This window comes from Phoca vitulina, unplaced genomic scaffold, assembly GCF_004348235.1.
Source record: "Phoca vitulina isolate PV1807 unplaced genomic scaffold, GSC_HSeal_1.0 scaffold10, whole genome shotgun sequence".
Taxonomy (NCBI): Eukaryota; Metazoa; Chordata; class Mammalia; order Carnivora; family Phocidae; genus Phoca; species Phoca vitulina.
In genome coordinates, this window is record NW_022589713.1 from 38,877,884 (window position 1) to 38,904,967 (window position 27,084).

General features: G+C 38.9%; 1 protein-coding gene across 2 annotated transcripts in view; it reads left to right on the forward strand.

Annotated features, from left to right (window-relative positions):
• RBMS3 (RNA binding motif single stranded interacting protein 3) overlaps window positions 1-27,084 on the forward strand; it is a 1,498,583-nt gene that overhangs the window by 1,065,563 nt on the left and 405,936 nt on the right. For both annotated transcript variants that reach the window (XM_032408843.1, XM_032408844.1), the window contains one exon: window positions 19,337-19,428. In XM_032408843.1, the coding sequence (XP_032264734.1) occupies window positions 19,337-19,428 (92 nt within the window). The remainder of the gene's footprint in view (window positions 1-19,336; window positions 19,429-27,084) is intronic.

Consider the following 27,084-nt stretch of genomic DNA (forward strand, 5'->3'; position numbering starts at 1 on the left):
ATGGAAGCTTTAATTACTTTTTTTTTTTTTTTTAATTTTTTTTATTGTTATGTTAATCCCCATACATTACATCATTAGTTTTAGATATAGTGTTCCATGATTCATTGTTTGTGCATAACACCCAGTGCTCCATGCAGAACGTGCCCTCCTCAATACCCATCACCAGGCTAATCCATCCTCCCACCCCCCTAAGCTTTAATTACATTTTTTATCATTCATTAAAAATTGATGATTTACATTAGCATTTTAAATATTACTTATTCCAGTATTTTCCAAACTTATTTGTCCACAGAACAGTGCAGAACATGCATCACTAGTCTACAGAATAAATAGCCCACACAGTTGCATCAGCTACTCTTTGACATTTACTGAATGAAAGAATGAAACCAATGAATCAATGAATCACACATATTGAATACTTATTTATTTATATTTCCCTGTCGATGAACATAAACTAAGGGTTTCCTTCACTAAAGCCATTAGCATCTTTTTTTTTTAAAGATTTTATTTATTTATTTGACAGAGAGAGAGAGACAGTGAAAGAGGGAACACAAGCAGGGGGACTGGGAGAGGGGGAAGCAGGCTCCCCACGGAGCAGGGAGCCCGATACGGGGATCGATCCCAAGACCCTGGGATCATGACTTGAGCCGAAGGCAGATGCCCAACTGACTGAGCCACCCAGGCGCCAAGCCATTAGCATCTTTATTTATATGTACTTAAACTTCCCATTCCCTAAGTATCCAACTCAACATATTTTAAAAGTGCCTACTGGGAGCAAGGTACTCGGTGATGTATAAAAGTATTTTATTTTACATGGTCAGATCTCAGCCCAGTATTAATTCACCAATTTCTCATTTATTTCAGCCTTCAAAAAGACTTAAATCACTTTCCATAGATGACTGTATATCTACATGATCATTATTCAAATTTAACCAAGAGTGAGAATTTCGTTCAATATGGGTGAAAACTGACAAAGAAAGAATCCAAGCACCCTCTCACAGAAATATACAAATACCAGATGGAGTTTCCTGCTTTCTGAAAGTTGATGACACTGTATTTCCAAACAAATATTGTATGCCAAAAATAAGAGCCCATCTGGAATTTTGTAATTAATTATTCTCTGCCAAAGATTCTTTTTTTTTTCCTACTGTAATGGCCACCTTCCATCCCATTCCTACCTTAGATCATAGGATTTCTTATGACCACTTACTTTACAACTGTATGAGCTATATAAAAATATGCAAAAATATTTGGAAATACTTGGTAACTTCACAATGACAATAGTATGGGATGTTTTCATATACAAACAGCAAGCTTCCCAACACACATACGTACATATGTCACCAAAGATGAAAAGTGGAAACAAAAGTCTCTGAAACAAGGGAAAAATCATTAATAGAATTTAAATCTGTTACTTTCATGTGAGGATTACAAAATTCTGTCCTCCAACACTGCATGTGTAACAAGTGCCCCAAAATAGTGTGTTCAGGAACATAGAATTAAAAGATGTCGTGATTTTGAAAGAGAAGGACACCAAAGGGTGACTGGAATTAAAGATGATCATTTTATTATATAAACTACATTTTTTTTTTAAAGATTTTTTTTTTATTTGACAGAGAGAGACACAGCGAGAGCAGGAACACAAGCAGGGGGCGTGGGAGAGGGAGAAGCAGACTCCCCGCCGAGCAGGGAGCCCGATGCGGGGCTCGATCCCAGGACCCTGGGATCATGACCTGAGCCGAAGACAGACGCTTAACCAACTAAGACACCCAGGCGCCCCTAAACTACGTTTTTGAAATGTCTTGATGAGCGCAAACATTTCCTTCATAATGAGATGATGAAAACCAAGTATTTTCATATGGAATGCTATGTTTTAAAAAATCAGAACACTTTAAAAACATTACTATCTTCCTTTAATAAACATAACCAGACCCTTTGGGGGAGGGGGGGAAGAGATAGGAGAAACAAAGTCAAAGGGTTTATACAGTTGTTGATTTCATGGTTTGATCCAAGAGAGATAGTGCAGGACCAGGTCTCTTGTGATCCTGACCTTTGAGATGATAGAGAAACCTCTAGAAAAGCAGATCATTGTAGAGGACTGCCTTTTCTGTTCATAATCTCTCCTCTCTCCTGTTCCTAAGAGCATTTCTTGACTGGTGACAGTCCTGGGTCTTTCTTTTACCCTTTTAAAGGCCATTCATTAATTTGTTTATTCAACCAGTATTTCTTGAGCATCTGTTATATCCCAGACAGTCTTGTGGGGGGTGAGAACCCAGGAGCGAACCAACGCCTATCTGAACCCTCAGCCAGGATAGAGCAGTATAGAAATTCTTACATCTTGCTCCTCATTAACACAGGCGGAGCCTCCAACCCTGATTACACAACAGAATGTTTTAATATCATATTTTCACTCATTTATTCAATTAATATTTATTAAGGGATAATACTACTCCACTTTCGGGGCGCCTGGGTGGCTCAGTCGTTAAGCGTCTGCCTTCAACTCGGGTCATGATCCCAGGGTCCTGGGATAGAGCCCCACATCAGGCTCCCTGCCCCGCGGGAAGCCTGCTTCTCCCTCTCCCACTCCCCCTGCTTGTATTCCCTCTCTCACTGTGTCTCTCTCTGTCAAATAAAAAAATAAAATCTTTAAAAAAAAAAATACTACTCCACTTTCTCTTTTAGACTCTGGGGACCAATAGATACTTTAAAAGATCCTTTTCTATGTTATATATACAAGTGAAGCACTTTTCTTAGAAATTGTCTGAATGTGTGGTTGTTGTTGTTTTTTAATATATATATATAATATATATACATATATACATATACATATATACATACATATATATAATATAATATATAACACTGAAGCCCAGCTGCATAACTTCAGATTGCTTACACAGTTCATGGTATGTTACATTGAGAAAATTTCAGCTGAGACTAGGCTGCCTCATATTCAAAATTGGAGTAATAGTACCTAACTTAAGATATTATGAGATCTTGGGGCACCTACGTGGCTCAGTTGGTTAAGCGTCCGCCTTCGGCTCAGGTCATGATCCTGGAGTCCTGGGATCGAGTCCTGCATCAGGCTTCCTGCTCAGCGAGGAGCCTGCTTCTCCCTCTAACCCTCCCCCCTCTCACGTACTCTCTCTCTCTCTCTCATTCTCACTCTCTCAAATAAATAAATAAATAAATCTTTTAAAAAAAGGTATTATGAGATCTAAATGAGATAAAATGTAAAAAAAAAAAAAAAACAGTGCATAGCACAGAATACGTTGCTTTGGTTTCTAGTATTACATAAGTTTTTATATTGATATTTTGGTCAATAGAGCATTTTGTCTACTTTAAACCAGAATCTTGCAGAAAATTGCCAGGAAAAATGCTGGAATACTACTCTCCAGCCCCACCTTATTTTTTAGGATGGAGATCATCCTGTTGTAATGATGTGTCAGCTTAAGTCACATCAGCTTCTGGAAAGACAATGCCATCAGTCTGGGTCTAAATACAAGTCACCTTTATCATTTCCAAGAAAAGAATATCTTTAAAAAAAATCAATCTCAAAATGTCTGATGTTACTGAAACTATGCTGCTTTTCATCCTCTTCCTAGAAGAGGATGCTTTGGATAGCAGGATTTTCCCTGAGTCATTATTATTATTATTATTATTGTTATTATTATTTTCATCCCTTCCTTCTTCATGAGGACAGAAAGCAAACTCTTAGGCCAATCTTTTTTTTTTTCTTTTCTTTCTTTTTTTAAATGTGTATTTCAACCCCAGAAGGAATTCCAAGCTTCCTCTTCATCAGCAGAAGAAACTAATCTAAAGTGAAGAAGAGGGAAATTTATTCTCCTCTCACCAGCTGTTTGGGGAAGGAAACTTAAATTACGTTCCAAAACATTTATTTTCTTGTATGCAGTATTTGTTAAATGGCTAAGAGACCCTAGGGCAAAGTGAAAGGAGTGCTTTCAGGAGTGTATAGAAAATGAGTTATTAGTGTGGTATTACTGTGTCAGAAAGAAAAAAAAATACTGTCTTGTGCCACAGCTTGTGAATCTTTGTGTGTTTGAAAAAATTTCCAAGGTCAAGTTTCTAAAAGTATGACTTGAAAACAGTGATTTTGCTACTTTTACAATTATCCTGTTGCACTGCGGAGTTCTGGCATTCTCTAGAGGGCACTTCTTTGTGAACATTGTTGATCTTGGTATTTTTCTGTCCCTTCTGGATGAGCCATCAGCTCACCTATTTTTTTTTCTTCTGCTGAGCAATATTGTTCCTGGGCCCTTTTGTTAAGTCACAATAAACTAGACAAGCAACCAGCAGGCCCTTGACACAAAGTCACTTATAGATCTGAAAACCGTGCTGTGCTAACCTCACCTTAAAATCCTGTAGCATAAAACTCCAGTTCCTGAAAAACAGCCGAAGCGTTAACACCGAAACACTTGCCATCCTTTGTTTTCGGTACACATCTGACATATTTAGAAAACAGAATCCTGCCTTATTAAGATAACAATTACTGGTTTTTAGTTATGGTAACCTTGACATCCAGCATCTTCCAGGTCTCTCTGGAAGTTAAATACTTTGTCTTGTTGTCCCCCAAAAGTGCATGAACACAGATCAGGTCAATGTCTCGATTTTATGGTTGGTATGGCAAATTGACAAGAGTCTGTGTTGCTCCTTAAATTATGTAATTTAAAAGGGCATTTTAGAAGAGAGGTGAAGACTTGTTTGTCAAAAAGAGTTATGTGACTTCTAATGCCTAAAGTTTTGGATGGGACTGAATAAAAGCAGAGGTTTTGTTTTGCATGTACTCATCCATTCATTCACTCATTCATTCACTCATTCATTCACTCATTCATTCACTCAGTCATTCACTCATTCATTCACTCATTCATTCACTCAGTCATTCACTCATTCATTCACTCAGTCTTCCAGTGGCTAATATGAGCCATAAAGTGTCACAAGTCCCGCTGTACTGTCCAGTTATGAGCAAAACCGTTCTGTTCTCTATTATCTTGGCCCTGAAAGTCTGTTGGGAGAAAACACAATCATCTTATAAGCAAATGAAGTAATCTACAGATTGTGCCTGGTACAATGGAAGACATTAACAACATGTGATGATAGAGACTAACAGAGGGAAGAAAGAATCCAGCTTCCGTATAGTCTGGGAGATGATCAGTTATCTCAGTAAGAGGGAACAGCAGGTGCAACAGTCCGGAGGCAATATAGCCAAAGTGCAGGGAGGGAGCAGGAGGCTATCAGGAGCTTTGATGTAAAATTGTTCAAAAGTTCTTCATAACATATGGTCAGGTCATGTTATCTGTCTTGTATTATTTCATGCAACGCCTTGTAAATTGCTCCTCTTTAGTCTCTTATTAGATGCCCTTGTTAAGTTCTTGAACTCACAGTTTATTTACCTGTCCCTAAATCATTGCTGAAACTAGGATGCTGTTTCCCCTTCATCATCACGCTAAGCAAAAAACAAAAACAGAGGAAAAAAGAGAAAAAAATGATTCCATTTCTGTGAGATTCTAGAAAAGACGGATTCATCCATAAAATTCATCAGGAAGCAGATCAGTGGTATCCGGGGCCTAGAAGCTACAGGGAAGGGTGATGATTCTAAAGAAGCAATGAGGGGTTCTAGGCGGGGTTGGGGGAGGGGGAGATGAAGAAAGTATTCCATATCTTGATTGAGTGACTATATTTGCAAAATTCATCAAACAGTACACTGAAATGGTCATTTATTATGTGTAAATTATATTTCAATAAAGTTGATTAAAAAGTTATAAAATAAGAAAAAAAAAAGAAAAGAACTTTTTTTTAAAAAAAAACAGCTCAAATTTCCCTTCTCCATCATCTCTTCCCTAGTCAGACATAAGCTTTCCTTCCACCATTGTGTTATGTGCTCTGGGTTTTTGTACTTGTGACAAGCATAGCACATACAGCCTTTAATGAGCATCTTGGTGTTAAGCTGGCTGTTTCTCCTTGCAGCTTGCATATTCCCTTAGGAGAGAATCTGCGTCTCATTTGTCTTTTTCTCCGCCCCGAAGCACCTACCTCAGAACTCATAAAAGGACCTCACTGAGCACTTGTTAAATCAATAGCACTATTTTCATATTTACATCCTGCCTGGCTCCCAGAAAGGATGAACAGGAAACAGCATTGATTTCCAGGGGTTGATGAATGAATGGAGTGTTCTTGGCACTGGAGCCCACATCCTGGCTCCATGTGTAAAAATTGGGGGCAAAATGGGTTTTCGACTTACCTTCTTCACACCTGTACTTGCTTATTGATTGAGTGAAATGCTTGCGATGGTTTCTCTCTTCTCCAGTAGGGAAATGCTGTACAGACCCTGTGCATTTTCCTTCTTAATGGTCCATTATTTCTCTGTAGAGAGGCCAGTGGTGGAATCAGTGTTGGCAAACCGCAAAGAAGTGGACACGACAGTGTAATCGGAAGGCAGCTATTATGTCCCATTATTACCTCGAGTGAAGGGAAATCGAAGGAGCATAGTGGTCTATTGCATAATGCCACTCTCGGGTTGTTATGGGGGAAAGCTCTGTAAATCAGCCCTCCTGTGCTGATTCTTGAGAAGACTTTTCCTCCCTTCCCACATACCCTCTTCCCTATGCAATTTTTCATGTTCTCAACTGGCCGATTCCCTGGAATATTAGCTTTTGAAAATATGGCACAGAAGTTCACCAATTCCTTCCAACTCATAACACTTTAAAATTGCAACTCCAAATTATTTCTGTAAAAATAGCTGATTTTTGTGACTCCTAGGGGATTTCTTATTTTAATCTGAAACCTTCAGAAATGGTTCAGTTTTGTGGAAATGATGGGGGAATGTCTGCTCTTAGCAGTTTTTGTGTTCAAGGGCAAACCAACCTCTGTGCTTGCTAACTCTAATTTTCCAAGGGTTATGAGACTTTAATTTGATTCTTTATCCAGTGTGCATAAAACGTTCACTGGAATTTGCATAATACATTTATTGTATAATCACTCTTCACATTGGTTACCTGCTTCCTCAAACGAACATTGCTTTTTTAAGGGGATATATTAATGTAGGGCCAATTTGAACTTTGTAACTAAACAGAATTAGGTATATCTCTGAAGGACAAACATAAAGGAGAGAGAGAAGGAGGACATGTACTTGTTCTGAAATTGGCTATTATATAAAAATAGCCCCGATCCTGCATTTCCAAGTATTAATTTTGCAAACAGAAGCAGGAGAAAAATTGCTGTCTTTAAAAACACAGAGATTTATTTTGTGGAGAAGGAATACACTTGCCTGGCTTGTCTCTTAAAATGCAGTTTAGGCAAGTGGATTCCATCAGGATGCCAGATTTTAGCACAGTCTAAGAAGGTGAGGGAGTTGGTGAGAGAGGGTGCCGTAGGCACTAGGCCAGGAGCTTTGAAGGCATTTTAATTCATTCAGTGCCCAGAGCCAATATATAATGAAGGTAATATTATTATTACCCTCAATTTTGCTTTAGTGTTCTGTGCCTTTGGATTCATTGCTATCAAACAGCAGAGCGAAGATTTGAACCCAGACTGTATATAATGCCAGCATCTTTGTCCTTCAACCACACCAGTTTTCCATTAAATACACTTGTCTAGTGTGAGCCACTTTGGGGACTGTGTATTTCTCAACATCAGCACTGTCCAGTGGAGCCTGAAGAGCACTTGGCACAGGGACTATTCTGGGATTGGAAGACCTGATAGAGGTTGCATGAGATGACGTTGAAGATCCCCATTTCCCCTGCAATTTCATAAGGATAGTAGGTGCAGTCCAGACCTGATGAGTGGTTTGTTGCAGACCAGAGTGTCTCAGTCTTTAATGTGCATACAGTCATCTGGAGATCTTGTCAAAATGTAGAGCCTGACTGAGTAGATCCACGATGGGCAAGAGATTCTTTTTTTTTTTTTTTTTTTTTTAAGATTTATTTATTTCCTTTAGAGAGAGAGAGGAGGACGAAGGAGAGCACAAGCAGGGGGAGGGGTAGAGGAAGAGGGAAAGAGAGAATCTCAAGCAAACTCCCTGCTGAGTGCGGAGCCCATGTGGGGCTCCATCTCACCACCCTGAGATCATGACCTGACCTGAAATCAAGAGTCAGCCGCTCAGCCAACTGAGCCACCCAGGCGCCCCACAGTGGGCAAAAGACTCTGAATTTCTGAAAATTCTCAAGTGATGCCATTGCTGCTGGTCCACAGACCAGACAGAGAGTAAGAAAGTAGAAAACCTCTCTGAGGAGGCCCCTCTGATCTCTGCTTACAGAGCCATTTCTCTAATGATCCAGGTCCTGACCTTAGTTAGGACATTGTACTTAACCATCCAGGTCACAGTTCTCTAAATGGCATCTTAACCAGCATATATATCCTAGGATCATTGAAATCCCATTGTCTTTAGGCAACCAAGACTCATCAAGCAAGTTCTGCCTATAAGAGAGAAGACCTAAGTTACAAGCCATGGATCACCAGCTATTAAAGGGACACAGAAGAGTTGGTACCATCAGCTCGCATACCAATTTCCATACTATAGTAAAATTTCCTTGGGGAAAACGTATCTTTCATTGTTGAGGAAAAAAATCTCACTTTCAACTTCAAAATAAATGTATAATGACATGACTATTGAAATTCTTGGCATCCTTTCTGAATCACAGATCTGAAATTGTGTCTCAAGGTCCCAATATACTTCCAAAATTCCTTTGAGATGGGTCCAACCTAATTGCAATGAGAAGGAAAATGGGCCTCCAATCTCCTGTATTTCAGGAGGGCATTATTTGAATTTGATTTAACTGGCTTCTGAGATCTTTGGTTTGCATGCATTAGGGTCTTTGAAGTATCTTTCAAAGAAACAAAAAACTCAAAAAAAATCACTCTCTAAAGTCTAGGAGACTTTAAGAGTATTGCTTATTCCTATTTTATTAGTTTTAAAAATCTTTCAAAATGTTGGAATAAGATCAGTCTTGCAAATCAGTTGGCTAAGGCATAATGTAGAGCTCAGAAATCTTTAAGAAAAAGCTAGGCATTATGCTGAGCGAAATAAGTCAATCAGAGAAAAACATGTATCATATGATCTCACTGATATGAGGAATTCTTAATCTCAGGAAACAAACTGAGGGTTGCTGGAGTGGTGGGGGGGTGGGAGGGATGGGATGGCTGGGTGATAGACATTGGGGTTGGTATGTGCTATGGGGAGCGCTGTGAATTGTCTAAGACTATTGAATCACAGACCTGTACCTCTGAAACAAATAATACATTATATGTTAAAAAAAAAAAAAAAAAAAACAAGATAGCAGGAAGAGAAAAATGAAGGGGGGTAAGTCAGAGGGGGAGACGAACCATGAGAGACTATGGACTCTGAGAAACAAACTGAGGGTTCTAGAGGGAAGGGGAGTAGGGGGATGGGTTAGCCCGGTGATGGGTATTAAAGAGGGCACATACTGAATGGAGCACTGGGTGTTATTCGCAAACCATGAATCATGGAACACTACATCAAAAAAAAAGAAAAGAAAGAGCTAGGCAATTGGATGTTGAAAATAGTAGATTAACAAGATTATATGAATCCATATTTATTGATCAGGAAAGGTACCACATGCCTTATTAAGAGAAAAAAGTAGATTATAAAACTGCATAATCTGATACTATTTGGGTTAAAAATAAAAAAAATAAATAAATGAAAAGTTTATTTTTGAGCCGTGGCATCATGGTTAATTTCCCTCCATATTGACTGAAATTTCCTCAATAAAATTGTATAACTTTTAAAATTAGAAGAAAACAACACTACAATTTATTTTTAGGAGGAAAATGGACAGTTGGGGAGCCATTTATAAAATCTTAAATACAATGTTTTTCATTTCATGTTTTTTGATAACAGGAATAATTTTTTTAAGATTTTTTTATTTATTTGAGAGAGAGAGAGAGAGAGCACAAGCAGGGGGAGGGGCAGAGGAAGAGGGAAAAGCAGACTCCTCACTGAGCAAGGAGCCTGCCACAGGGCTTGATCATGACCTGAGCCAAAGGCAGACGCTTAATAGACTGAGCCACCCAGGCACTCCTGATAGCAGGAATAATTTTTATCACTCTATAAGTCCCTAAGTGCTTCTAATGCATACAACAGTAGAGCTCAAGATTAACTTTTGGTTGCTTTTTTAAGTTAGAACATCAGAAGGAATCATAGGAGAGTTTCTTGGGAAAGTGAACCACAGTGCTAAGGTCTAAGTAGAAAGGAACTTACATTTATTTCAGTGAATACTGTTTTGTTTGGCTTGATTTTTATTTTTTATTTTTATTTATTTATTTTTTTACCCCATGCATTCTGTTACTATCAATTACCTATATGTACACATAAGTTTCTTTATTTTTAAAATTTGAATACAGAACTAGAATCATATTTGTTATATCAGGTGGGATGAAAAGAAGTAATTTGGGATCTAATAGGATGTAAAAGACACCATTTTTCATAGTGCTAGGGACAGTACTTTTGGACATTTATTTAAAATACTTGGAATAAGACCTATGAACACATGACTGAAGACTGCATCCAGTAAAATATGGGTTTAAAATAGAAAATGCATGACTTTTATTAAACAGAAGCTTCCTGAGGGTTTCAAAGTGAGTTTTGTCAAAGGTTTAGAAGGAGGAAATCATGCATGGAAACTTTCCCAGAAAATTTAAAAGTTTAAAGGAATACCGGGCTTTGTGCAGAAATTGAGATGAAGTGACAAGACAGTGGAGGGAATATCTAGAATGTAGAGTATAACAAAAACAGAGACTCACAGATAATACATCCTTCTTAAAAAGAGTCAACCTGTATGTAGGATTCACCTCTGCTTCCTTCCTTTTTGCACTGAGCTACTTAATGCATCCCTCTGGGTGGTTGCCTAGTTCTGCTACAATATCCATCCTCTAAAGATGAATGGCCATGGGTCAGGGGATGTCTCTGCTCTAGAAGGATGTGAAAGACTACGCACATGCTTCCTAAGCCATCAGCTAGAGCCATTGAGTGTCACTGTGCATTAAAGCACCTGGGGGCTGGGGGTGGAGGCATGGGATTCTCCTTCCATGGATTCTCACACACTGAGACCATCATCTCTGCTTTTCTGATGGATGAATCATCTACAATTCCCCAAGTCTGTAAGACCAGAGCAAGGAGAGGGAGGGCAGGATGGGCACTCAGGAATGAAATCATAGCTAGTTTTGCCTACCCTACTGTGCGCCGCGATTGTAGAGATATAATTAGAGTGTTCAGTTACAGCTTGCTTCCATCATAGTTACAAACTCAATGGAATTATTTTATCAGTACCCTGGCTGGCTCCTGGAGCCACACAGCATTACATGTTTGTACATCCCTCTGCTGTTGATGGCAGAGACACATAGGACCAAACGTTCACACGAGACATATATTTTCTTTGTATTCTTGAACACTGCCTGTTAGCAAAGGAAGGCTTTGCAAGATGATTCACAGAGGTTAATCTGCCCATTTACAGCCAAGCAGACTGCTCCCTTAATCTCTGCAATATTATAATAAAATAATGGTTAGTCTCGTCAAAGACCTTGGCAAATCAGTGAGTTTCTTTAATCTTAATAAAGCATAGTGATCTCTCTAAGCCCATAAATGATGATCCTGATCTTAATTTTGACTTTACTCAGTATAAAGAAGCAATTTCTCTCATTTAAAAATCAATTGAACGGGGTGAGTAGGGAAGTGAGTTTGGGGATTTGAATTTGTGTTTGGTTTAATAAGACTTTCTGTGCAACATAAATGGAATGAGATAGTGTCCCATTTTCAAGTGGTATACTACTAAGTACTTTGCTCCCTAAATTTGTCTGTCTTTGTAATTGTTCTGTTCTGCCGGGAAATGCCATATGGGACCTAATTTCTTTTCCTGGTGCTCCCTTTTGTCGTTTGTACAAAATGTATTGACTTTGCCCCCACCTGGAAGAAATATTTGCCATGTTGAAATACTAGCATTTTCCTTTCACTTTTTTATGTGGTGCTGGTTCCTCTCCATACTTTGTATTTAACTTAATTCATTTCTGCTATGCACAAAAACTGGCAAACAGAGAGATAGAATTATACATACAAACATAAATTTAAAACATGGATAATTTTACCATCATGCCACACATCGAAAGGGTTTGTGCATGTTGAATCAGGCATTCATCTCTGGTTAGCAGAATTGTATACACAAAACCATGTGTACCATACCGAAGGAAAACATGGCATTTTGCATATGCTCACCTAATGTAACCCCCTATGTGTTAGAAGACTCTCTATTGGGCTCCTGGGTGGCTCAGTCAGTTAAGTGTCTGCCTTTGGCTCAGGTCATGCTCCCAGGGTCCTGGGATGGAGTCCCGAATCAGGCTCTCTGCTTCGTGGGGAGTCTGCTTCTCTCACTGCCTCTCCCCTTGCTTGTGTTCTCTCTCTCTCACACTCTGTCCCATGCTCTCTCTCAAATAAATAAATAAAATCTTTTTTTTAAAAAAAGGCTATTGTATTTAAATTTCCTTATCTACCCTACTAGACCATTAAACTGCCTGACAGGAGGGACTATATTAGAGTCTTAGTTTTCCCTGCAGCATCTAGCGAGCTATCTTTTTTGCACATAGTAGATGTTCAGTAAATGAAATAATAGGAAAGTCACATCATGATTTAAAGGCATTCCTCCTAATGGGTAAATCCTACTCCAAAAATTGATGTCTCATTTTAGTGTTTCTGGCACCAGAATATCAGAATGTTTGGGTAATTAAGTTTAAACATCAGGGGAATCTAGTGAAGTAATCTGTTTACTGTATATAGGACGTTGTTACCCTTCTTATTTACCTCTATTTGCTAAGCATCTGAGGGCTGTAGCCCTTTGCAGAGAAAGTACACATGCTTGTCTTTTTTTTTCCCGGATAAAATCATTCCAAATTACTTTCTGAAGATGTTTCAAAGCATAGGTGATTTCAGATTTTAATGGCTTAAATTTTCTTTCGCTCAAAATAAGCATTCTTGTGCTGGCTTTTGCATTCTAGCAGGATTTATCTTTTGCCTTTATTTTTCACACATCTAAGTTGGGCTGTGTGGCTATTCTGGTTCCTCCGTAGTACCCTTGCTTCATTATACTAATCACCGCAAAGAAGATACTGAAGTAATGACTGGGGTTTCTAAGTTTGGTTTTATAAATATACAAGGGGTGAAGAATTTATCAGTGCTACCTGCAACCACCTTCTTTGATCACATAATGCAGAGAATTAGGAAATGCAATAATAAGAAAAAGACATTCAGCAATCACTCAACATTTTCGGGATGCGAGAGAAATTAGCCGAAATGCAAGGCAAGGAGGCAGCCTGGACTCCACCGGACCTGTAGGAAGCCTGCAAACCACTCCTCCCTTCTGCCAGGTCACCTTCCCTTCCTCAAGCTCTGGTTTTCTGCTCTGTGCTCAGATGAGAGCCACAGAATATCATCAAGCCAAAACAGAAGGAGGGGGGATTGATGGGAGGGCAATTCTTAAACATCTTCAACTGTTCAATTTGAGTAGAATTTCAGTTGAACGTGTAATTCCCAGACAAAGTGTTCGCTTATTCTGTTTAAAAATCGCATTTGACTCACAGCTGGATTGTCTCTGAAAGAAGTTGGGTGTTACATCAAGCCATCTGTTTCAAGTGGGCTTATGACAGCCATTCTGAAGAAGAAGAGCAATGCAAATGTTGTGAGATTTAGTGTGCAGTTCACTCTGAGAGCAAGTCTCCCTCCACTGACTAGATGCCACCACAGATCCGAACTAGGAGTTCTGGTTTTAATGTCTCCCTGCTGCCCCCCGTAGAAATCCCAATGTTGGTAAACGGGTAAGCAGTTTAAATAGAAAATTTGAAAAGTGAGCAGCAACAGAGGAGTACAAAATAGTCTGGTGAAGGTGGCAAAGAGACTTTTAACAAAATGCAAATGGATTGTCACACAGTGGTCCAGTTGAATGGCAAAGGTCGCAGAGAAGTTGCCTACAAATGCAACCCTCTGGGCCAATCCATTGTTTGTAGAACTGGGTTACAATTTCTAAGTGTGTGTGTGTGTGTGTGTGTGTGTGTGTATTTTTTCTATAAAGTCACCATGCTTGTGGTGCAATAAAAATAGCAAAACTTTAAATTAACACACCAAGTTTAAGGCATTTCAGGAAAGCATTGATTATATCTGCCAATGGAATGAGTGCATTTGGCGAATGACCTAATTAGCGTGGAGTTGGTTCTTTCTCACTGCTCTGCTTCCCGCTAATTGCAGAACCGCTGGCCTTCTCCCCCTGACAAGGAAGAAAAACAAGGACGGGGGTGTGTGGAGAAAACAGTGACATTCAGGTTTAATTCATTTGAACCTGCTGCCAAGCTTAATTATGTAATTGAGGGAGTGAGACTGGTGTGCGTCCAGTCACTTGGGCTTGTGTTTGCGACGGTTTCCCTTCACCAGTGTTTTAGGGAGGATTTTAGCAGTGACCCTAAAGCATTATTAGCTGGAGCTGAACTAATCTCCCTACCCTGCCCCTCTCCAGATGTAGGTGCAGAGGTTCCTGTACCCAGACTTGATTCTCTTTCATTAAGGAAAGCAAATTGAAACCAAATTGAAGTCACTTTATTTGGTAATAAATGCATCGTTATTCTTTCGGAGCGGCTTTGCGTTTCGTTTTGTTCTCCTGGTTGCGTGTAGTGTATACCGTCACATAAAACTCAGGAATGCAACGTGCATTTCTACAGTCAAGAGTGTTTTTCGGGACTGCTTGAGACATTTTTACCTCTGCACTTTCATTTTAATTAGTGAAATATGCATGGAAAACACATAGCTTGGTGAAATATTTCATATCTGGTGGCTTATTCTTTATTTGTAACTTTGTGTCAGGGGATCTGAGCACCCCTGTTGCGGTGGAGTCTTCCGTAGAAGAGATATTTTGTACAGAGGCACCCCTCTCCTTGCTGGCCTGATGGCTCTAGAAATACACGCTTCTCAAAGTTCATCCGTTCCCGCCCTGATTCAGAGAAAGCTCGGGTGTCTCATTCCCTCACAGAGATTTCTTCTGTTTGGACTGAAGTTCAGCCCTGGAGATCAGCATTGTGATTTTGTAATATCCTGTGTAATGTGTGGGGGTTGAAGGAAAGGGAGGGAGCCAGAGAAGAAGCCATGCTGGAACAGAGGCAGTCCTGAGCTCGGGGCCGCCTGGCTGGGCGGCAGCGTGGCGGAGCCAGACGGGGACCGTTTGGCATTTATATTGTTCTTTATAGTCAAAATATATTAATAGACGTTTTAATCAGTTAATTTCCACTCTAGTCTGTGAAGTATTAGCACCTTTTAAACATGCCTTTAATTAATTTGACAAATATTTATTAAGCGCAGGCTATGTGTTAAGTACAGTCCCAACATCCGGGTACAGACGAATAAATAACACTCATTAACCAAGAGTGATCTTTTTTCTTTTTCTGCCGTCAAGTTGAAATGAGCTAAGGGAAGGATCCCTCTTTAGTAAGGGCAGCACTGCATATGTGTTCCACATTCTCTCACTCCTTCACTTTTCAGGAACATTATTCTATAAATTATCCCCTTGCCCTCCTGAAGTTTTGATCTCTTGCTTTCTGCTTGATCATTCCTATCCCTATTTGAAATTGCCAAGAACAGTCCCATGGTGGGTGCAACAAATAAACATTTGTTGAATAACTTGAATGAATCCTCTGTAGTTCCCTGGCTTCCCATCGAAATCAGCTGAGGAACATACATGTACACACACACACACACACACACACACACACACACGTGCACTCAGTTGTGTATCTATGTGTGTGTAAACACCTGGGCACATTACTAAAGATACTGATTTACTTTCCTGGGGGTGAGAAATGGACACTGGTATTTCTTTTTTAAGCTCCTCAGGTGATTCTAGTGTACAGCTAAGGTTAAAAACCGTGGTATCTCCTATCTTAAAACAAACCAAAACAACTCGTTTGACCTCATATTACCCCTCTAGCGGACCTGTCTCTTAATTCTTCCCAGCAAGATAACAGCAAGGAGAACTGCAAGCACTCTCTCGACCTCCTCCTCTTTCTCTCACTCTTCAACTAGTCAAGCAGGCTTCAATCCCCACCACTTGGCCTGAAGCAAATCATGATCATGACACCCAAGTTCCTAAGCACACTGGACGTTTGCAACTCTCATCTTGCTCACACTGTCCATGGCACGTGACAGTTGATTTCTCTGTCTTTCTTGGAACACCTTCTTCCCTTGGCTTTGAGACATCCTATTCCCTTTTCAGTCCCTCTTCTTCTCTGATTCTCCTGCAGCCTCCTTTGCATTCTCCTGTTAGTACCTGTCACCTAAATGCTGAAGTTGTTCAGGCTCCGAACCTGGGCCCTTGGTTTCTACTTACACTAGGCATTTTTGTCTATTTCCGTCTCTGTAAATCACGTCTTTATGTTGTTGACCTCCTAATTTATATTTCCAATCCTAGCCTCTTTTCTGAGCACCAGCCTAATATATCCAACTGCTCCTTGACATTTTTACTTAGATGTCTCACAGGCATTTCTGACTCAACCGATATTTTAATTTTCCCTCTCCCCTGTTGGATCCTCCTCCAGGCTCCCCACTTCAGTACCTCACATCTCCACCCACCCTGTGGCTTCTGCTGAAAAATCAGTAGTAAACCTTGTCGTCTGTATCTCCCTTACTCCCAAGCTAGTCAATCCATCATCAAGTCTTGCTAATTCTGCCTCTAAAATATAATTCAAATCCTCCACTTCATCCTCGCCATTTTATCACCAGCCACCATTTGTCCAGATTGCTCTAATAGGCCCTAAATCTTCTCCTGATTCCACTCTTGCTGCCCACCTTCTCCACAACCATTCAATCTTCTGTGGAAGCCAGTTGGAGGGATATTTTAAGAAATGCAAATCATTTCATGCCACTGCTTCCTTAACTTTCAATAATGAGCACTCCATTGTTAGATTCTATATTACATACTTTTGTTTTCTTTCAAGCACCTGATTATAGATTCATTATATGGTTATTTGTTTTATGTCATTTGTTTATATCTCTCAACTCAACTCTAAAAACGCATAAGTGTGGGAAGTGGGACTATTCTTTTCTTTTTTAAGATTTTATTTATTTGAGAGAGAGAGAGAGAGAGCACAAGCAGAGAGGAGAGGGAGAAGCAGTTTCCTTGGGAACAGGGAGCCCGATGTGGGGCTCGATCCCAGGACCCTGAGATCATGACATGAGCCGAAGGCAGACAGTTAACCGACTGAGCCACCCAGGTGCCCCAGGACTATTCTTTTTAGCTCCTATATACCATGTGCCTGGCAAAGTTGCCTGAAATAGCATTTCTTTACTGCATGAAAGAATGAGCATGTGAACGGATGAGGATGATTGACCAAAGCATGAGGTGGGAGGGGACACCTTGTCAAACCTCACTTAGCCAGTTCTACTGAGAATTCAACCACTCCATTAATAAATGTACTGACTGAGTGAACTGCATTGAATCCGTTTGTGGAAGTGTTTTTTTCTATGTCCTGACTTCAAAATCAAGGAATTTTCGAGAACTGTGTCCTCTCCCTGGTGGGCTTCAGGATCTACTCAAAAGAGTTTGCAAAGTGTGGTTATAAAGTAGTTCGTTGTGTGGTGCATTTGGAAAGGGCTTATGAGGACTTTACTTCAAATCCTGGACCCGCCAATTAAGCAGCTTGCAATTTAGGGGCTAGTTGTGCCACCTTGCTTGAGGCTCTGTTTCTTCACATATCCATGAATGGGCAGGCACGAGGCCAGTAAGACCTGACATCATCATTCCCCCAGGGATCAACATGTAACCACCCAGCACAGTATGTGGTACAAAGGAGATAATGTCTCCATTTTAGTTTTATTTTCTGTTCCCCCTGACTCTACATCTTGACTTATTTTGTTCTTTTTCCCCTTTCTCTTTCTGCTTTTATTTCCCCTGACTCATCTTAGTGGGTGGTAATACTCCTATTACTCACATAGTTTGAATTTTGTGGGAAGAGAAGAATTAGCGGGACTTACAGAGGAGGCTTCCCTTTGGATGAGAAACACAAACCTCACAGCTTCTCTGCCCAGCTTTTCAAGAGCATTTTATGGTACACTGCTGTGTAACAAGTTCATTTTAGGATAACATGCTGGGAGAGAGAAAAAAAAGAAGGGATTCGAAGGGAGAAAATTAAAAAGTTAATTAAAAGAAACAACTTGGTAATTGAATTCCCTTGCGCTCTTCTTTGATTACGGGGGGTGGGTCACAGAGCATGGTTAGTAGGTTTGCTTTGGTAGCTCGCCTCCAAACTTCTGAGGAATAAGGATGAGAGTGCGGAGTAGATCCCTGCCTGACAGATGAGGAGAGGATATCTATGATGGGCTTCTTAGACATGCCACACAAAGCTGCCCTCGTACTCATTCTTGAGCATTTTTATTTTGAAATATTCTTGGCAGCTGACATTACAGTGAGGCTAAGCCCTGGACTAAGATCAGCTAGTTTATGGGCCTGCCGAATCCCCTTTCCACCGATTCCACTTCATTGACTCTAGCTATTTCTCTAGACTTACTCTGTATACACACTCACACAGGCACAAGGACAGAGAACAGTATAGAGAACTCCCGCTGTGCCTTTTTCAGATTATACTCAAGTAACAAGTGACATGGGTCTACTTTTGTTATTTTTAAAAGAAGCTTTGAATATTTATCTATTTCATTACTCTATCACATATATCACTTAAGAGTTCTAATAATTTATCTAAGACGTTATCACTGAGACAAGGTCCTGTGGTGCATTAGCATGGGCTCGGGTATCAACGAGAACTAGGTTCAGACCCTAACTCTCATTCACAACCTTTATTCATTCACACAGTCCACATACGTTTGTATATCAGATGTGTACTGTGCTCCAGGCCCTGCAGAGCTTGTTGGTGATAAGTTTAAGTTCTATCAAGGCTTTTAGTAACATCAACTTTTTTGAGGTTTTGAGAATTCACTATAGACATAGACTTTTCTATATTTTTCAGCGTTTTGCTCTCCTCATTCTGGCAGCAAATACACTGAAGAAAGAGGAACCTGGTTAAATAATGTATTACCTTACTCATCCAATTAGCCCAAATCAGATCACTGACTACATACCCAATCTCCAAAGCCATCTCCAGAAAATAAGGGAATTACAATTTTATGTTTAATGATATTGTGGTATCTTTCCTGACATGTTAAGGCCAATCGGTTGAGAGCCTTCACGGTTACTCCAAGAGTTATGAATGCCAGGGTGACCGCAAACACACCTTCCACCGGTGGGATGGAGATGCGGTACTAACAGGGGCTTTTGTGTTTTCACAGGTTACGGTTTTGTAGATTTTGACAGCCCTGCAGCTGCCCAGAAGGCAGTAGCATCTCTCAAGGCAAACGGCGTGCAGGCACAGATGGCCAAGGTAAGACTGGGGTTTAGACTGTTCTTTTCTTTTGTGATGATATATTTCTCCGTTACCGTGAGCTGAATCAGAATTGGAGTTTGCAAGATTTGAAATATATTTACTTGTTAGGGAAGACCAGAAACCTTATATTAGCTTTGGCTTGGAAGAACCTGGCTGGTTTATTTCATTGTTTCTTTGTGTGTGTTTATTAATATGCTCTTTTGTTATGGGGAACTCATTAGCGCTTTAAGGGCACTTGTGAAGTGCTCTGTTTTGCCTGAAAAAAGTGTGTGTGTGTGTGTGTGTGTGTGTGTGTGTGTGTCTAGGGCTTTCAGCCGTAAACTGTTTGGGAGTAGTATGATTCTCAGTAAGTTGTCATTGGTAACTGTGCTAAAAAACTGTTCACTCTCATGTTGGGGGTAGCGGATGGCTGAATAATGAGGTTATCTGATTTTTTGCAGGGAAATGAGTTTAACCAAAGCACACATTGTCTGTATTGCTAGAATTTCACTTTGGCCTTTATATATAGTTTTACTAGGTGATAATCACCTTGATATTAATAACTTTCAATACTCATTTGTTGTTATGTAGAACAAGTAGTCTGGAGCTTTCTATCTGAAATCATAATGCATTTTTATATTCAAGAAAATAAATAAGAGCATTTTAAATAGTTTTGAATTCTGATTGCAGTGGTATTACAAGAATCTACACAGTGATAAAATGGGGTAGAACTATACATGCAGATCAATATCAACTTCCTGGTTTTGGTATTTTACTCTAATTATGTAAGATGTAAAATTTGAGGAAACTGGGTGAAGGCTGCATGGGATCTCTCTATACTATCTTTGCAACTTGATGTAAATCTATGATTATTTCAAAATAAAAAGTTTAAGAAAATCATTTACAGCATATAGATGCTTGATACATATCTGCTTTAAGTTAATGATCATTTTGCAAATATATTTTTAAATAATTTTATGATTACTATTACTGAATTTATTTGTCTCTGGAGTCTCAAAAGTTAGATAGAGGAGCGAACAGATCTTGAAATTCAGACCTAATGTATTTGGGCCATCTTCATGTATACTTTTACCCTTAACTATTCGAATACCCTAAGAACTGAGTGATATAATGACCAAGTCATCAAATTTCCAGTCATTTGGATTTTGTTATGGTTGCAGACATTCCCTGATAATATTTTCCAGTTTCAACCTGAGATAACCGGAGGTAGGATATTTGGTTTTCTTCATCTTCCGATGTCTTTTAGCAAGCTGATACCACTCATATCTGTTAATCTTTGGCTGTGGGTCACTTCCCACAAAGATTACTTTGGTGAACTCATTGCCCTTTATGATACATTAGTTGTTTTTCGAGGCTATATAAATTAGAATTTGAATTCTTTCAGCTGTGTAATGTATTCCTCATCAAGACTGTGCCTGGAAGCTTCGAATTTGGTCATGAACTGAGAGGGATGAAGTTAATATTTGTAATTAATTACATGCATGTCTTAGTTTAAAGGTTACTTGGCAAAAGAGTCAAGTTACCTGGCAACTTAAGCAAGCACTTATACCCAGGAAACAAGTGGTAAAATATAGTTGCTCAGTATATGCAAAGCATAAAACTTAAAATTGGACTTAAAGGCAACTGACAAGAAAATCATCATAAAAATGCTTATGAAAAAATTATTATTGGAATATCTTTGATTTATTTTATTGATGGACTAACAAGTTTTAGAAATTGCTAGGTTGTGGCAGTTTAGAAATAATGAACACAGGGTGTGCAATCTCCACTGTTTCAAATGTTATGAGAAAAAAATAATATACGTGTAGTTTTACTCGTTGGGTTAAAATCACTATCATCTTGCACAACAGGCAAAGAAAGTTGGCATTGATTTTATAACTACTGAGGAGGCATTATGACTGTTTTTTCTCTGTCTCTGAGCATTCTGGTACACAAGGAAACTCTGTCCATCTCACTCTGTCTCGTGTACACACACACACACACGCGCGCATATACACATGTACACCAATCACTGACCTCTCACCTAAATAGGGGGCTATCAAAATGAATATATTTTAAAGAGCATCTAAAAACTGTTATTCATTATAGCCAGCATTTTTATCCTTAGTGCATGCCCAACACTGCACAATGTACAATGTAAGGAGATTCCAATTGAAATGTTTAAAGGCACTTATTTTATTTCTAGAGTTGCTGAAAGATTTCTACTTTATCAATTATGCTGTCTGTGGAGTAAATTCTTATTCCTCTTTTTTTCTCACAGACTTTGAATCTAAAGCCCAGAGCTTTAGATCCGCTTCTGAGTACTAGAAAACTTTCAGCAGTAAATGGCTCTGTAATTTAACTACCCAGAAGCAAATAAATAGCCTCCCTTTGACGATGAAATGGAGCAAGCTTGACCACCTGTATTAGCAGATTTCTCACTGAGCTATTGGATTTCGTGGCCTTTTTTTCCTTTTGTCCTGGTGATAACTATAATTTATTATCATATAAACCTGCAATCTGCAGGGTGTGTGAAACTTGCACTATATTTTTTGCCATTTAAGTATCTACTGAATCGCCTCCTGCATCCTTGTTCTTATCAATATCCTATGATGCAGGTTGTGGGGCTACATTTTAAAGACTCCAGGATTTTAAAGCAAAAATGCGACAAATAATCTAGGTTCCCAGTAGCAACCCGAAATGAACATGAAGCTCTCCAAGGGAATCGCTCTAGCTAACTTATTCCAATGTGTGCATATGAAAAATTCAACTGATTTGTCAACCAAGAGGAATCAAACAATAAATCATCCAGTAAGTGGTAATTGATTAATAATGTATAACCATTAACACCGACTAACATTTTCTGTATACTTGCTGTTCTGTCAAAAAGAGTTTTTAGGGATCAAAGGAAGTGTTTCTTTGAGGAGAGCAGATTTAGAATATTTTAGTAATACAGAGTGGTTAAGAGCGTACGTTTGGAGAGAGAGAAACTTGGCCTTGAATTTTGGCTCTGATACCACCTGGATGTGTGGCCTTGGCTAAGTTATTTAAATATCTCTTAAACTCTCTAATAATAATATTCAGGTTATGGGACTAAGGATGTCTGTCAGAATTAATTTAAAAAAATACACAAAGAATTTAGCATGGTGCTTGGGTTATACTAAAAATTCAATAAATGTTAATTATTCAATGAATGTTGTTTTTTTTTTTAAAGATTTTATTTATTTATTTGACAGAGAGAGAGATAGTGAGAGCAGGAACACAAGCAGGGGGAATGGGAGTGGGAGAGGGAGAAGCAGGCTTCCTGCCGAGCAGGGAGCCCGATGTGGGACTCGATCCCAGGACCCTGGGATCATGACCCGAGCCGAAGGCAGACGCTTAACGACTGAGCCACCCAGGCGCCCTCAATGAATGTTGTTATTCATTAAATTCAAATTTGTTACTGAACCTTCTATAAATTCTAACGTTTGCTTTAGTGGTATGTCATTATGAAACAGTCTCTTGAGAAATATAATACATGATATCAACAAACATTTTTATTACCTACTAAGTGTCAGGCACTGTGCTTGGTGTTGGAGAATCAAGTTGAAAAAAACTTCTCTTATTCTGAATATTTACATTTAGCTGTCTCCTGGGATTGCTACTGGATTGCTCTGGATTAAGAATATTGGCTGTTATGGTTCTTGCCAACCTCAGAGTATTTAGAAAATCATTGGCTAAGGAATGTGTCTCTGTAAGCATAAAAAAAAAAAGAGCTAAGAATAGCTTCACCTTGTAGGTGTTTATTTTCTTATTAATAAGAAGGCTGTAGATAGGCAGTGAAGGGCAAATGCTTTGGCATGCGTGCTCTTGAGGATCAAGACTTCTCTGCCATTCTCTATGGGTGGCTTTCATCTATACATTTATGTTGTTTCTAAGGCCTAGATATGATATCGCCATCTTAGCCAGGAAAAACAAAAGGACAAAGGGACTTGAAGCTGCAGCTGAAGCTGATGGATCATTCTGGCTGATTCTGTCCTTTTAAAAGCTTTCCCAGAATACTAACTTAGACCCAAGTGTTACATCATAATGGCCCAAACTGAGTCGTATGGTTTCCCCCTTAGCTGCAAAAGAGTCTGGGATTATGAATAATTTAGCTCCCTCACCTCTAGTAAAGAAAATTAAGAATAGTTCATCTGTTTGGCTGTCCAACATTCATTACACCATTCTTCCCATTTATACATTTTGGGTGGCATGCATTCATGCATTCATCCTTCCCCAAAGGGGCCTACCTCAAAGCCTTATCCTATGATCACATCTGGTGATGCCATCATCCCCGACAGGCTCAGACATGGCTGTTCCTCATGGCTTAGCACTCATAAGCTTAAAAGATGAGTTATCAAAAAAAAAAAAAAAGATGAGTTATCTGTCCCAACTCCCACAGTACAGAACAGTAGAGAAAAAATAGGATACATGAACTAAAGGAAGACCACCGTTCAGGAACAGAGAGAATGGGAAACAAGCAGAAATCACCAGTTGCCAGTACATACCAAATCCTGGGGGCAGGAATAGAATTCTAGCTTTGTCAGTGCAGTAAGTTCATTGGTTAGCCAGTCATATAACCCCTGTCTGCCTTCTAGAGAGGACTTTCTTGCCCATTATTCCCCATGGCCTCACCGAGGCCTCACTGAAAGGCTGTACTGCTTTAGAAACAGTTTTCCTGAATGTAAATTTGGAGGTTTTGGAATGGCTCTACATATTGGATGTTAGCAATTATTACCAGCCAAGCCTTGAGTTATCTCACGTTTAGCAGGCCTCTTTCTTATTTTCTATCTGTCAATTCTAAACACAAGTAAACAGAGCACATCTCTTTCTAGATGAAAAGTCCACAAAAAGTCACCTGCTCCTCAGGGCCCTTACAAAAGGCTTTTTCAGGTCTACTATGAGCGATGCTATTCCAATCACCAAAGGTGATTCACCTCACTGTGGGATATGAATAAATCGAAGTTAAGCAATTGCAAAAGAGACCAAGTGTCCAAGAGAATGTCAAGCACATCAGGGATAGTACAAAAATCCCATGACAACTATGGCAGAGAACCAGATTGGGACCAGAGGAAAGGAATTCTCTTCCATAAATCAATGATCTGAAGAGTAGTTTTCTCTAAGGGAAAAAAAAATGAATGATTTTTTTTCCCTCAAGATCAGAAGAGATAAAAAATGAAAAATCAATGAATAGAGGAAAATAAATTCTGTAAATTCAAATATGTATATGTATAAACTTAATTTAAAAATACATTACCCTAGTGGTTAGTACATAACCCTGTTTATAGTCTAGTAGAAGAATTTTAGTTAATGAAGGAAGGCCAACTTTATAGAATATTCTTGAAAAATTTTTTAAAGTTTAACCACTAGCCTCATGATGTGGCTTGTTATCAACCAAAGCAGCTCTTCTGAATGCACAGGCATATACTGGACTTCATCAGCCAGACTCCTATCATCTAAAGCCCTACTAATAGTCTCTGCTTTTACATCCCTAGGTATATGAGAGTATGCAGGTTATTTGATGTCCATGGGTCACTCAGTGGGGTCAGGCCTACTGGTAATTCAGCCAAACAAGGAAGCTTCTCAAAGGCTCTTATGTAAGAAGGAGAGAGGCATTGTTCAAAGGCAAGTTCAGTAGGCAATAGAGGTGATACTCCTGAGACTGGGTGGTAAACTCAATCAATACTTAATATAATGATGGGCAAGTTCTGTCTGGGAATGCTAATATCCTAAAAATAATGTCCAAGTGTTTTTGTTTTGTTTTGTTTTCAACAAAATCAAAGGATCAGAGAAGCCTATGTGCTATCATTTGTCCATATCAAAAAATGTTTCTCAGAGGGATAAGAGGTATAGCCTAACATTTAGGTAGAAATCTTTTTCATTCTCTTAGTTTTTCAACACATTTATGTTGAACACCTACTATGTATCAAGATTGCTCTACATGCTAAAGACATAGCATTAAACCAGTTTTATGAAAATTACATTCTTCTGGTGGAAGGCAGAAAATAAACACAGAAATACAATATATTAGTAAGAAGTGGCTCTAAGACAAGTAAAAGTGGTTAAGATAGTAAATATATAGGAGAGGAAGATGGTGGTTGAAGTTTGGGCTGAGATGCATTTTAGATAGAGTGGTCAGGGAGAGTCTCTCTGATGAGGTAATATTTGAACAGAGATCAAAAAGAAATGAGGAGAGTAAATTACAGTATAATCTCATAACAAGAGATTGTTATGAAAAAATTTTCTATAGTAATTCAAAATAGAGCAGACTTTTTAGTGAGCTAACACGTCTGGGCTTTGTTATCATCTCTATCCCACACCTTCTTCTTAAAAATGGAAGAGATGGATACACCACCATCACTTCCTCCTTTATTTTTTTTAAATTTTTTATTGTTATGTTAATCACCATACACTACATCATTAGTTTTTGATGTAGTGTTCCATGATTCATTGTTTGTGTGTAACACCCAGTGCTCCATGAAGAGCGTGCCCTCTTTAATACCCATCACCAAGCTAACCCATTCTCCCACCCCCCTCCCCTCTAGAACCCTCAGTTTGTTTTTCAGAGTCCATTGTCTCTCATGTTTCCAGATATATATATATATATATATATATATATATATATATATATATACACACAATGGAATATTTTGCAGCCATCAAAAAAGAACGAGATCTTGCCACTTGCAATGACGTGAATGGAACTGGAGGGTGTTAATGCTGAGCGAAATAAGTCAATCAGAGAAAGACATGTATCATATGACCTCACTGATATGAGGAATTCTTAATCTTGGGAAACAAACTGAAGCTTCCTCCTTTATTTTTTGTGGGAGTTCTCTGCTTTCAATCTATCATAATGGTGCATTTCTCAGAAGATATGTTTTCATATGAACCAAATTCTAATTGAGTCAGTAAATATTTTCTTCTAGTACTTAACTTCTTCAAATTGTGTTGTTCTGTTGTACTGTTGGATCTAAAGAGATGATCTCTTTACATCTATGACAAGATATCCTACACCACTGTTATGAAATGTTCTTTAAATAACTGTAATTCCAAAGAATGGCAGTCCAGTGTTGGTTTTAACACAGTTCATTACTCTTGGATGACTGATGCCATGTAATGAAAACCTTGCTCTGTGTCATTTCCAAAATGAATCTTTGTGTCACATGTTCTTGTGAAAGACATTTCCAACAGATGAACATCTCTCACAAACACCAAGTATTAGTTTCCTCATGATGGAAATTTTTGAAGTTGTCAGTAAAAGAAATACTAGTGGTTGGTCTTTCACAAGTCTGTAAAATATTTGTGAGTGTCTGCTTGGTTAGCTATGGCAACTTGCCTCATTTTTTTTTTTTTTTTTTTTAATCCTGATGCTGAATGCAGGGATACAAAACCCAATATTGAAATTGTCAGAGTTGATCTTAATCCTATTTGTTAATTATTTGAAATTTTTGAAGCAGAATCCTCTGAAGTTAAATATTTGTATTAGCTTCTACAAAATGATTTACATAATCAGGTTGTGGGGGCTACCCTGTGCTTTTGCATGGACTCCACTATGTTCTCTTGGGTGAAATGGTGAGTAAGTGCTCTAATTGAATTTCCTGCTTTCCTAGCATCTGACAAAAACACAAATCAATGAAAAATTTTACCTTA